General features: G+C 42.4%; 1 protein-coding gene across 3 annotated transcripts; it reads left to right on the top strand.

Moving 5' to 3' along the window:
• Positions 1–40: 40 nt before the first annotated feature.
• On the top strand, positions 41–12,172 carry TMEM184C (transmembrane protein 184C). Of its 3 annotated transcripts, none has more exons than XM_014949977.1 (10): positions 41–396; positions 2,081–2,211; positions 2,309–2,345; positions 4,628–4,833; positions 5,605–5,679; positions 6,192–6,285; positions 7,702–7,814; positions 8,826–8,925; positions 9,393–9,564; positions 10,351–12,172. In XM_014949977.1, exons 1-10 carry the CDS (start codon positions 280–282, stop codon positions 10,641–10,643), a joined length of 1,338 nt encoding a protein of 445 aa, XP_014805463.1. In that variant the 5' UTR covers positions 41–279; the 3' UTR covers positions 10,644–12,172. The 3 variants fall into 3 exon arrangements, with proteins under 3 accessions (XP_014805463.1, XP_014805462.1, XP_014805464.1); XM_014949976.1 differs by lacking the exon at positions 8,826–8,925 and adding an exon at positions 8,668–8,767; XM_014949978.1 differs by lacking the exons at positions 41–396; positions 8,826–8,925 and adding exons at positions 2,599–2,678; positions 8,668–8,767 and having other exon boundaries at positions 2,183–2,211.
• Positions 12,173–12,912: the final 740 nt, after the last annotated feature.

Below are 12,912 nucleotides of genomic sequence, written 5' to 3'. Positions count from 1 at the left end.
TGCCAGGCGGAAGTGCTGAGGCGCCTGAGGGGGGGTGTGTGAGGGGCGGGTGTGTGTGAGGGGAGGTGCCGGGCTGGCACCGGGAGCCGCCGGGCTGAGAAGGGTTGTGGGGCGCGGAACCGGCCCCGCAGGTTCATGTGGAGCCGGCGGGGTGTGCGGGCCTCTCCGCCGGTTGATGAGCGCTCGGGGGGAACCGGCGGGTCCGGCGCCGGCCCGCTGAGGCGCCGCGGGGCCTGGAGCGGGGCGTGAGGAGAGCCGGTGGCCGGCCTCGCCGCCGCCATGCCGTGCACCTGCGGGAACTGGCGGCGGTGGATCCGGCCGCTGGTGGTGCTGCTGTATATCGTGGGGCTGCTGGTGGTGGTGCCGCTCTGCGTCTGGGAGCTGCAGAAGCTGGAGGTGAGGGACGGCGGGAGGGGGGGTGGCTGATCCCCGGCCCATCCGGGGCGGCCGCGGGGCTCTCAGGTGGTTGTTCGGCGGCCTTCAGCCCCGGGCGGAGACCGAGGGAGGAGAGGAGGGGCCGGAGAAGTTCCGCGGTGGGTTTTTGCGGTGCTGTGACGGTACGAACGGAGCCAGATGGAACGGGCCCGGGGTTCCTTTCTCCTTCCGGTTCAGTAACACCGGGCGCTTGATGCGCTGCTGGAGAAATTAAAAGAGTCGGTGTCTGTAGGGAGCTCTGCCCCTGCCCTGCCCGCAGCTTCTGGTTTGACACTGCCATTCATAGAATCATAAAATGGTTTGGGTTGGAAGGGACCTTAAAGATCATCCAGTTCCAACCCCCCTGCCCTGGGCAGGGACACCTCCCACCAGACCAGGTTGCTCCAAGCCCCATCCAGCCTGGCCTTGAACCCCTCCAGGGATGGGGCAGCCACAGCTTCTCTGGGCAACCTGTTCCAGTGCCTCACCACACTCACAGGAAAGAATTTCAATCTAATATCTAATCTAAACCTCCCCTCTTTCAGTTTAAAATACTTCAGGTAATTCTGAGAGGGAGAATTGAGGTAGTATATAGAGTAGCTTCTCTTCCATGCTGGTGGTATGTCTGTGGTGGTGTGATACACTGTAGTATGTCATAACAGTAGCACAAGAATTATGCACACGTGGGACAGCGAAGTTAAATTGTAACCTTAAAATATACATTGTCCAATTTAGCACAGGCTCGTCCCACTGGAGGTAAGACTTTTTCACGGTATAATCTTAAGCATTTAATGACAGCACAATCTGTCTTGAGGGTATTGTAATTTTCCTAATTTGAAACTCATGTGTTCAGCATAATGGATGTTTGTATCAAAGTGGTACCTGAAATTTTAAACTCGTTAAATCTGACAGTGGTAGAGAAGCTACTCGGAAGTGATCTTTGAAATGGAAAGCAACAGAAGATGTTGGTTGTTGATGTAGAGTAGGGGATCAGAGAAGAAATCTCTCCCCTCCCCCCAAAAAAAAACCCCAACAAAACAGTTTGAGAAGAGTTTACTGTGTTTTTCAGTTTGGGGTACTTAAGTTTATGAATATAGTTATTTTTCAGACAGCTTTGGTTTAAAATTGTAGCCATACTTGTATATGAATGCATATCTGTTTCAGATTGTTGAATGAAACTAGTTGAAATTGATTACTAGTTGGAACTTGGTTTTAAAGCTAAAAATACTTTAAATCCCCAAGCTTTGAGAAACTTGATAATGAAGCACAGAACTGAGACAAGTTCCAGACCTAAAGCAAAAGGGATCAGTTGTGGCTTTCAGTAAATGACATAGTGAGCGTTACCATGTTCTTAGTAGAACGTTTTGTGTTTATTGGTGGTGTCATGGTTTAGTTCTGCCAAATTCCTCGTCTTTTTCTTCTGAAGTTTTAAGTTTTACTCTAAGCCACATCAACAGATTGCAAGGGAGACTTTGGGAGTTTGTGTATCCGGGAGGGAGGGTTAGAAAAACTAAACGTAATATTGGGATATGTGCTTAATATGCTTCTTAAAACTTTATTCACAGTAAAGAAAAAGAAAGATAAATTCTTTTTATTGCTATACTGGTAAAACTTTAAAGTACTAATACAGAAACTTTGATCTTGCATTCTTCTTTTTCTTTGCCAGGTTGGAATTCATACCAAGGCATGGTTTATCGCTGGGATATTTCTGCTAATGACTATTCCAATATCTCTCTGGGGAATACTACAACACTTAGTCCATTATACTCAACCTGAATTACAGAAGCCAATAATAAGGTAACATTTCACATTTTGCCTGTGCTACAAATGTTGAATTTAATTCAGACTGAAAATACTTCTAGTAATATGAAATATTCTTTTATTATTGTAACAGGATTCTGTGGATGGTGCCGATTTACAGTTTAGACAGTGTAAGTGTTCTCTTACTGTTAACAGCTTGATAAATTTCTGTTTGCTGCTGGGGTGAGGAAAAACAGTGCCACAGTTAGCAGAAACTATGCTGCATGGAGAGTCGCAGTCCTAGAAACTTCTGGGCATTCCTATTTATGGAGTACCTCAGAAGCGTAGCTGCTGGCTCTTCTTATTAGACTCTTCTTGTGGAGCTTGTGGGATCACTTTTGCTAAACTGTTCTTAAACCTGTCCTTGAATATCCTTTGTGACAGATGTGGAAATGGGTACGACGAGCCTGCTTTTGGTCCTTCCATCTTCAGTAACAGCTGAACTGGAAACCAGACAGATCCAAGTAACTGTCTCAAAATTGAGTGCCTTTCCTTTCTTTCTGGAGTTAGGCTTAGCACTAAAATTCTTTCCTGAGTGCTAAAATTCTATCTTTTGCTTCAGGGGGCAAAGGGTAAGATCCCACAAAAACCCCACTTCTGAATACTTTTATGCAATAAAATTCTATTTGCCATACCAGGCACGGTTCCCAAATATGTCACTTGTAGGGGTGATTTCAGCCAGAGCTGGGCAACAAACATAACTAAATCTGTGGGCTGTACGGGAGGTGTGTTTACATGTTGTCACCACCTCTTGATGTTGCAAATGCTCCTGTTTCCCCCACAAGAGACAGCTTTCCAGGAACTTTTCCTTTGATTTTTCTCCCATCTCTTGAGTGTTTATGAAGTGTCACCCATGTATGTGTGTTCACAGCCCTGCTTCCCCCTCCTTTTTCTCCTTTTTTTTTTTTTTTTAATATTTTGAAAGACTAGGATTTAGAGTATCTGAGAGTGAGGAAGAAAACAACATGATCTGTTTCCTATGGGGAATATCTAGTGGGAGGTGTCCCTGCCCATGGCAGGGGGGTTGGAACTCTATGATCTTTAAGGTCCCTTCCAACTCTAACCATTCTATGATTTTGTGAATATCAACTACCTCAGGCTGATATTTCAATTTCAAGTACAGAAATTTCTTCTGGAAGAAAATTACCTGCTACTTAAATGAGCTCTAGCCAGGCGTTCAGAGACATTTCTGGCGTACTGAAATCTTTCCCCAGACTCCTGGATCTTACAGCCTTTGCTGCGTATGTGGCATCCTCCCAGAGTGCTTAATCTGAGCTGAACTTAAAGTTCTCTTCTCAGATTCAAATGCTGTGTTCTTGGTTTACTAGATGCAGCGTTACATCTTCCACAGAGTTGTTGCAGCATCTGTTATCTATAGTATTTAATTGTGATGTGGTTGTGAAGCATCTTCCTGTGTTCCTCTGGTCAGAGAAGGCAGAGCATTCGCTCTGCTACAACCTGGGGAAGCAAAGTAAATTCAAAAGGCCTGCCTCTTTAACCCATCCACCCCACCCCAAGAAAAAACAATGTACAAACCAAAAAAAACCACCCACCCAGTAGGACAGGATGCACTAAACCGTGCAACAGCAGTGTGATACTCAAAATCAAAAACTGAGAGCTCTTGACAGCTGACCCATAATCACAGTTTTGCAGAAAAGTCACTTTTTCTGTCTGAAATTCTGGTTTAGAGGGATGACTGCCGCTTTAATTTGCTGCTTTCTACTACATTTTGCAAACGCGCCAGACCAAACGTTTCCACATTAGACACTGAAAGAAATGGCAACAGCAGTGTGATACTCAAAATCAAAAATTGAGAGCTCTTGACAGCAGACCCATAATCACAGTTTTGCAGAAAAGTTGCTTTTTCTGTCTGAAATTCTTTTAGAGGGATGACTGCTGCTTTTATCTGCTGCTTTCTACTACATTTTGCAAACGCGCCAGACCAAACGTTTCCACATTAGACACTGAAAGAAATGAGCTTTGCATTGTCAGACTAAAATCTTAGTTCTCAAAGCCGTACCAACAATGAATATGTTGATTTCAGGAAACAGTTCTATCTTGTCTCCTCCTGACAGGGGCGGGTTACGGGTAGGGAACCATCTCCTTTTAGTTACTTCAAAATTAAAGACATGAGTTTTGTGGTCAAAAATCCAGAGCATCTCTGCGTGGTGCTTTAAGCATGTTTCCATTGGAAGCAGTGGAGATGTCATCTGAAATCCTACCAGCATTTTTACAGAACGTTACTTTCTAGCTGTACCATCGCACTCTTATTAGCCAAATCCTTCAAGCCCCGCTTAATTACTGCCTGCTGTCTAATGAATTATTGCTTGCTGAACTAGCCAGCCAGCGTTGCCATTGGAATCACTTGTTGTCTTTCTTGTGTGTAACCTTTTGTGTACCTCTCTTCTTGCAGTGGATAGCTTTGAAATACCCCAACATTGCAATATATGTGGATACGTGTCGGGAATGCTATGAAGCTTATGTCATCTATAATTTTATGGTTTTTCTTTCAAATTATCTAACCAACCGGTATCCAAACCTCGTATTAATAATAGAAGCGAAAGATCAGCAGAGACATCTGCCGCCTCTCTGTTGTTGTCCATCGTGGGCTATGGGAGAGTGAGTACATGATGACATCTTAAAATTTTAAGCTGTGTAATCAGATACAAAGGTTTTGTTTTCATATTTAGTAGTGTGGCTTGGCTGAGTCAGTTTAGGCTTTGCACACACTTTGTTTATCAACTATGAACCTCTTCTGAAAGCAGCTGTGAATATGTTTTCATCAAGCTGTAAATCATCCTATAAATTGCACTTAGCTTCTAACATACATTGGCTCAGGTGGTCCTGAAGGAATCTTTCTTGGATTTGAAAAATACTGGAAAAAGCTCCCCTTGAATTTGCTTCCTTTGTTACCATACAATATTTGCCCAAAGCCTCATGTAGAATCACTGGTGAGCCTGTTGCTTTTACTTCCCCAGGTGAAGGACAAAAGGCCATATGCCTCTGAACTGCTTGTTTCTGCATGCTTAATCTGATAAGCACCTCTCTTAAGAGATTTTAATAAAGCTGTTTAAAATGTTAAAGACAAACTATGGATGTAAGTCATTCTTAAATGTCTTCAGCTGCAGTGAAAATTGCGTGTTCTTTGTTTAGTCCATGGCTAAAAGAAGTGAATCATTGAGTATTTCCTGTTATTTATCTATAAAAGTCTAGGTGTTTTGTGTATTGCATATATACACACTATACACTGTAGCATTTAAGTCCTGGAAGCAGAAGTTGAAACTACCACGAAATAAAAATTCAGTTTAGTGAAACTGCTGAGAACAGGATATTTCCATAAGTGAATCGACTTTAAATTCTTATACAATGAATTTTGTGTTTCTCTTGCAGAGTTTTATTGTTTAGATGTAAACTGGGTGTTTTGCAGTACACCGTTGTCAGACCATTTACCACCATTATTGCTTTGTAAGTATGCCCATAAATAATTGATATTGATCTTCAGGATGTAATTTTGAGTTGCACTGGAAAGAATTTTCATGCCCTTTTTATTGAATCGACGCAGTTTGAAAGCAGACCGGTCGTGTTACACGCTAAATGGGTCCTGGCAATTTGAATCAACCCATGATTTCTTTATGACTTCTCTATAGAAAATTACTACTTGCAGGATTGAAATAATAAATACTTAATGCTTGATTCTGAAAGCAGTGGGAGAGAATGAGAAGTACTGTTTATGTGGGAAAGGCATTTTTATGATCTCTTAATTTTTCGAGTCTTTTTTTTTTTTTGCTTCTCCCTTTTCTCATTGGTCTCCACAATTGTGTATTTTTAAGTCAGGTTTTATGCAACTTTTAAAATTTTATAAAAACTTTGCAGGTGACAAGCTTGACTGTGTGCCTTCATACGTGTCATAGAACCGGTTGTTGTAACCTGTTTACACCTGTAAAGTACATAGTGATTAATTCTAAAAATTCTTTCAGAATTTGTGAACTAGTGGGAGTGTACGATGAAGGAAACTTCAGCTTCAACAACGCGTGGACTTACCTGGTTATACTTAACAACATGTCACAGCTAGTGAGTATCAGCAGTACATCTTTCTGCTCTTTTAAGTCATTGTATTAGTATTATGTGAATCTTTTTATGTGAACTATTGACAGTAATTTTGTTGGCATCTGGTTTCTGCTCTTTTAAGTCATTGTATTAGTATTACGTGAATCTTTTTATGTGAACTATTGGCAGTAATTTTGTTGGCATCTGGTAATTATGGAATTACAGAATCACATGGGGTTGGAAGGGACCTCTGGAGATCATCTAGTCCAACCCCCTGCCAAAGCAGGGCCACCCAGAGCCGGTGTCCAGGCAGGTTTGGAATGTCTCCAGAGAAGGAGACTCCACCACCTCCCTGGGCAGCCTCTGCCAGGGCTCTGCCACCCTCACAGCAAAGAAGTTCCTCCTCATGTTTAGGTGGAACTTCTTATATTCAAGTTTGTGCCCATTTCCTCTTGTCCTGTCCCTGGGCACCACTGAAAAAAGACCAGCCCCATCCTCTTGACACCCTCCCTTGAAGTATGTATGAGCATTGATCAGATCCCCCCTCAGCCTTCTCTTCTCCAGACTCAAAAGACCCAAGTCCCTCAGCCTCTCCTCATAAGGGAGATGCTCCAGGCCCCTCATCATCTCTGTAGCCCTCTGCTGTCCCCTCTCCAGCAGTTCCCTGTCCTTCTGGAACTGGGGAGCCCAGAACTGGTCCCAGTGCTCCAGCTGGGGCCTCCCCAGGGCAGAGCAGAGGGGCAGGATGACCTCCCTCCACCTGCTGGTCCCACTCTTCCTGATGCCCCCCAGGATGCCATTGGCCTTCTTGGCCACAAGGGCCCATTGCTTGCTCATGGTCATCCTGTTGTCCACCAGGACTCCCTGGTCTTTCTCCTCAGAGCTGCTCTCCAGCTGGTCAGCCCCCAAAATTCTTATGGGTGGAATATTTCCCACTGTAAGTGGGAAGTGTAAGTGGGGGGAAGAAGAGATCAGTTCCTCAGGTTTAGCCGTACCGTGGTTCAGTTGCTTGCAGTTGTCATTAATGGGAAACTTGTTCAGATTTGTGGGGATTTGTGGCATCTGTTGCCTCCCCTCTTGGAAACAGGCAACGTTTCAGGCGTTTTTAACAGAAGCCTGAAAGAAAGTGTGATTTTTGTGCCATTTTCTTTAGAAAAGATTTGGTGGGACCTTCCTGTGCTATGCTTTAGTGTGTAGATGACCTCAGTCTCTGTCTGCTAATACCGTGCATTTCAGAAATACAATTTCTAGCAAAAAAAAAAAAAAAAGAGTCTGCTTTAAAACAGTCAAGCAAAAGTTGTCATAAACCCAGAGCCTCTTTTCTAAAATAGGTAGCTTTTTAGCTTTGTATCGTACGGTGATATTTTTTTTAACTGAAGAGGTGCTGTAAAACAACTCCCTCATAAAATAAAGCTTTTCTTAATTTTCTTCTCCTTTTAGTTTGCTATGTATTGCCTCGTGCTGTTTTATAAAGTACTACGTGAAGAGCTGAATCCTATCCAACCCGTTGGCAAGTTCCTTTGCGTGAAGATGGTCGTTTTTGTTTCTTTCTGGTGAGTGAGTTATTTACTTACTGCTGCTTGTTCTCGGGATGGATCGTAAAAGAGCTAAAAAGGCTGGATTTGGTACTGAGGTTGGAAGCCTCAAAAAAATCTACCCAGACTCTTAGTGAAGTGCTGGGAGGGGAAAACGGTACTATTATGTTAAACAGAGCAGGATTGTTCCCTTCAGATTAATTTTTAGACATTTTGTAAGGTGATTCTCAAGAACCTAATTTATTTTAGAATCTTCACGTGCAGTTATTTCAAACCAAAAAAATTATTTCTAAAAAAAAAATTACTTTAACCTTTTCAAAATAAGTTCCTGTAAGTTACTATTTAAGCACTGCTCACAATTAGCTGCTAATGAGAGTGCATTTGACTGCCTGAAGATTACTCTGTGGGTTGCAATAGTACCCTGAATTCAAACCAAAAAAATTATTTCTATTTTTTTTTACTTTTAGAAGTAAAAAAAAATTAACCTTTTCAAAATAAATTCCTGTAAGTTAATATTTTAAACACTGCTCACACTTAGCTGTTAATGAGAGTGCATTTGACTGCCTGAAGATTACTCTGTGGGTTGGAGAGAAGCAACTTGTTCTAATAACTAACTGGAGCAAAACACTCTCTGGTTGTGTTCCCTGTTGGTCTTTAGGACCATGGATGAATGATATGTCTTTTTAAGTCTGTTTTGTTGTGGTTTTCCCCTCTTAAAATCTAAATATATAAACACTAAGTTTCTTATAAGATTCTTCCCTATGTACATACATATATATGCATACAAACAGGCCTTGTTTACCAGATTTGCTTGGAGATTTTGTGGCACTGCTGTTACAGTAAATAAATAAAAAACCCCCAATCTTTTTAGGCAAGCTGTGCTTATTGCATTGTTGGTGAAAGTTGGCGTTATTTCTGAGAAACACACCTGGGAATGGCAAAGTGTGGAAGCTGTGGCTACTGGCCTACAGGTAGGGGCAAACAATTACTTCTTAGGATAAATAAATAAAAAAACCCCAATCTTTTTAGGCAAGCTGTGCTTATTGCATTGTTGGTGAAAGTTGGCGTTATTTCTGAGAAACACACCTGGGAATGGCAAAGCGTGGAAGCTGTGGCTACCGGCCTACAGGTAGGGGCAAACAGTTACTTCTTAAGAGGAATCATAGCTTAGGAGGAATCATAGAATGGTTTGGATTGGAAGGGATCTTCAACATCACCCAGTCCCAACCCCCCTGCCCTGGGCAGGGACACCTCCCACCAGCCCAGGTTGCTCCAAGCCCCATCCAGCCTGGCCTTGAACCCCTCCAGGGATGGGGCAGCCACAGCTTCTCTGGGCAACCTGTTCCAGTGTCTCACCACCCTCACAGGAAAGAATTTCTTTCTGGTATCTCATCTAAATCTCCCCTTTTCCAACTTAAAACTGTTACCCCAGCAGGCAAGGGCTGATTCCAGTAGCTGTGGCTCCCTGAAGCCTGCTCAGAACATCCTACCTCTGGCAGAAAAGTAGATGCCAGTATCCCGAGGTGATGGCAGCCTTTCCCTTGTTTCTCCAGTTATCGACTCAATCCTTAATCATTCATATCTCTCTCCTTGCAGGATTTTATCATTTGTGTCGAGATGTTCCTGGCTGCCATCGCTCACCACTACAGCTTTTCCTATAAACCCTACGTTCAAGAGGCTGAAGAAGGGTCCTGCTTTGACTCTTTTCTTGCCATGTGGGATATTTCTGACATAAGGGCAGATATATCAGAGCAGGTTCGGAATGTTGGTAAGTAGCAGCCAGGTCTGTAAGATCTGGTAACAGCATATGTATTTTCAGGTTCATTTTACTCCATTTGCCATCTCTCTAGTACCTTGAGAACACTCCGTATCAAATTAGTGGCCACTGCACCCCCAGATGATTTCATGGTTTATCTGGCATTTTGTTCTTGCCGGTACTCCTGACTGATTTAGAGTCTAGTTTTTAATTTTTCTTTTAAGTAGATGGATCTCATATTAGTGGCCGCTGCATCCCCAGATGATTTCATGGTTCATCTGGCATTTTGCTCTTGCTGGTACTCCTGACTGATTTAAAGTCTAGTTTTTAATTTTTGACCCCCAGATGATTTCATGGTTTATCTGGCATTTTGTTCTTGCCGGTACTCCTGACTGATTTAGAGTCTAGTTTTTAATTTTTCTTTTAAGTAGATGGATCTCATATTAGTGGCCGCTGCATCCCCAGATGATTTCATGGTTCATCTGGCATTTTGCTCTTGCTGGTACTCCTGACTGATTTAAAGTCTAGTTTTTAATTTTTGTTTTAAGTAGATGGATCTCAGGGTAAGTTTCAGGTGCGATAGGTTAAAAGAAAGGGATGGCCTTTTTGTTGTGTGGTGCGTTTGGGTTTTTTTTAATGGAAAGACAATTTTATTTATTACATCTAACAATGTGCATGTAAAACTCTTGTAAAACATCATCTTCTGATTTAACGTGTCTATTTGAGTGTTGATGTGGTCAAAGACCTTGGTGTAGTGTTGGAAGTGCTGACAAGTCTTTTCCTTTGGCACGATTCCAGGAAGGACGGTTTTGGGCCAGCCAAGGAAAATGTTTTTTGCTGAGGATCACGAACAAAACGAACACACGAGTTTACTGTCTTCATCTACTCAAGACCCGATCTCTGATGCTTCTTCCATGCCATCTTCACCCATGGGTCATTACCAGGGGTTTGGACACACCGTGACACCTCTCACCACGCCGACAGCAGCCCCCGCGGTCGATGGCATTTATAACACTCCTGCCACGCGAGGCTCGGAGGAGTCACCCGAACTAGAGCACAATTCATCAGAGAAAGCTTTGGGGAAAAGTTAGACTGGCTTTTTTTTTTAATTTGAACGTCTCAAGGAGCCTGCTGTCTGCTGGCCACACCTCTCCTGGTGACGTGTAGTGATGAAAGACAAAAAGCTTGGAAAAGCTACTGCGCAGGGAGGAAGAGGAGGGTATGGCTGTAACTGACATCCCAGTTCTGAATTCCACAATGGAGGGGAGAGCCCCATGAGTATAAAACACGCACACCGTAAACGTTTCGGCTTAAATTTAAGAATCAACTCCTTTAAACTGCTAAACACTTAACACATCATGTCAAGATGACGCCGGCTTTTATTAATACAAAAGAAACGTTTGGAAAAAAAAATGCTCTGCTCTTCTAAAGGTGAGGCGTAAGTACTGCTGGTAAGGGGGAAAGTGAATGTCAAGAATGTAATTTAAGGCAGGCAGCAGCAAAGAAGTGTTAGTATTAGCTTTGGTTGTCCTCTTAATGATGGTAACTTCCATACCCCGGTGCTGAACGGGGTGTGGATGAAAGGGTAACTTCTGTACAGATGCCATCTTCTGCCCTTCCCTGCGTAGCTAAAAACAAAACCCCTTCATGAAGATGATTATTACAGAGCATCAGTAAAGAATCTACCCCAAGCAAGCATTCCCTGCAGGCCTCGCTCTCAAATTCCACGCTCAGAACAGAACGGTTGGCATTATCTGTTGTCCTTGTAGCTCTTAATTTGCAATTATGTCTTTTACATAACAGAAGAGACAGCCAGGATGATGATAGGTTTGGGAATAACACTTTACACTTGACTACTTTCTTCCTGTCCTTCTAAAATAACGGTTACTACCCTATTCTGGGCGGAGGGGAATTAAGGATGTCGAAGTAGAAAACAAAACTGATTTATTTTGGGCTGCAATAAATTCTTTAAGGCTTAGGGTTGTTTTTAAGCTGCTAAAGCAGGCTACCCTGACAATGTGTCCCTAGTAACTTGTATTCATAACTTTGTGTGTGTGTGTGTGTGGATATTGTATTATGCTTCTAGTATAGCCTGCTTTCAAATAGACGAGTTGATTTCATTTATTTTCCCCACCTACTGTCCCAGAAGAGACCTTTGCTGAGATAAAACTGAGTAGTTAGTCTAATACTGGAGTTACTGGTGTTAGATTTCAGACTGAGCATCCACACAAAAACTGACAAAACCAGAGGGGTATTGTTTTTATCCCATTACCAGATCTTTACTACTACTGCATGTTTGCAAACTGACAAAAAAACCCCAAAACACTAGAGCACTGACCTTTTCAGTGACATCTGAAGGTTCTCTTTCAGGATTGTTAGCATTTACAAGATAAACGTTTAACTTCTGGCTGTCAGGGTAAATTCATTTTAAGTGCTTTTTTTTTTTGGCAGTACTAGTGTGATGTAAATATTGCGCCTTACTCACTAGGCTGCGGGTTTTAGAGCTGACAGGACTTGCTGTATTTGGATTTAGTGAGAAAATGCAAATCATCATTTTCAATTTGCCAAGTCATTGCCTTTGTTGTAAATAATCAATTAAAGATTTTATTTAAACTGTTCACCTTCTTTCGATTTCATTTACTGCTACGGTAATTTAAGGGTGTGGATGACACGTGGATGCAACTCTCCTTTTTGTGGAAGGAGGGGATCTTTGGTACAACTTGTACAAGAGTTTGTGCTTTCTGTATTTTAAGGTTTGTGGTGAAAAAGGAATCCTTGTTTGAGCTCAGGAAGAATCAGAATCTACTTCTATATGCTTGATTGTAGGTATAACAGGTTGGTCAGCCTGGAGGCCCCAGCCCTGGAGACATTCAAGGTCAAGGCTTGATGAGACTCTGAGCGATCTGATCTAATTAAAGATGTCCCTATCACTGCAGGGGGGTTGGACTAGATGGCCTTTAAAGGTCCCTTCCAGCCCAACTCATTCCCTGATTCTGTGTACGCAGGTAGATAGGGGCCGTGGTAGAAATAATTCCTGAAGGATCAGAGCTGCTGGAAGCTACGGAGCTCCTGTGCTCTGGCTTTTCAAAAATCTCACAATGAGGAATTTTTTGTACAAAAATTTGTCTTTTTGGTGTAAAAGTTAAGCAGGGGACTTTGACCAGAAAACAACTAATTAAGTGTCTTGGTTGCTTCTTTCACAGCATTTCTGGAAAGCTGTTATTTTATTATTACTCTGTTATTCCATGTGCACAGTATTATTTATATTTTTTCTGGGAGAAAAGCTATTTTTTCACCACAGTATCTTCCAGGATCACACCTTTCCATTAATGATTATCACTGAATCTCCAAAAATAACCA

This window comes from Calidris pugnax, unplaced genomic scaffold (assembly GCF_001431845.1).
Source record: "Calidris pugnax isolate Ruff unplaced genomic scaffold, ASM143184v1 scaffold42, whole genome shotgun sequence".
Lineage (NCBI taxonomy): Eukaryota > Metazoa > Chordata > Aves > Charadriiformes > Scolopacidae > Calidris > Calidris pugnax.
The sequence above is the reverse complement of the archived record's forward strand: the minus strand, read 5'-3'. Positions and strand labels throughout refer to the sequence as shown.

Excerpts from the sequence above, each read along its gene's own strand:
- TMEM184C (XM_014949977.1), top strand. The coding sequence starts at position 280 with ATGCCGTGCACCTGCGGGAACTGGCGGCGGTGGATCCGGCCGCTGGTG. Across the intron at positions 6,286-7,701 it reads TTAACAACATGTCACAGCTA|TTTGCTATGTATTGCCTCGT; the intron begins GTGAGTATCAGC and ends TTCTCCTTTTAG. Across the intron at positions 8,926-9,392 it reads CTGTGGCTACCGGCCTACAG|GATTTTATCATTTGTGTCGA; the intron begins GTAGGGGCAAAC and ends CTCTCCTTGCAG.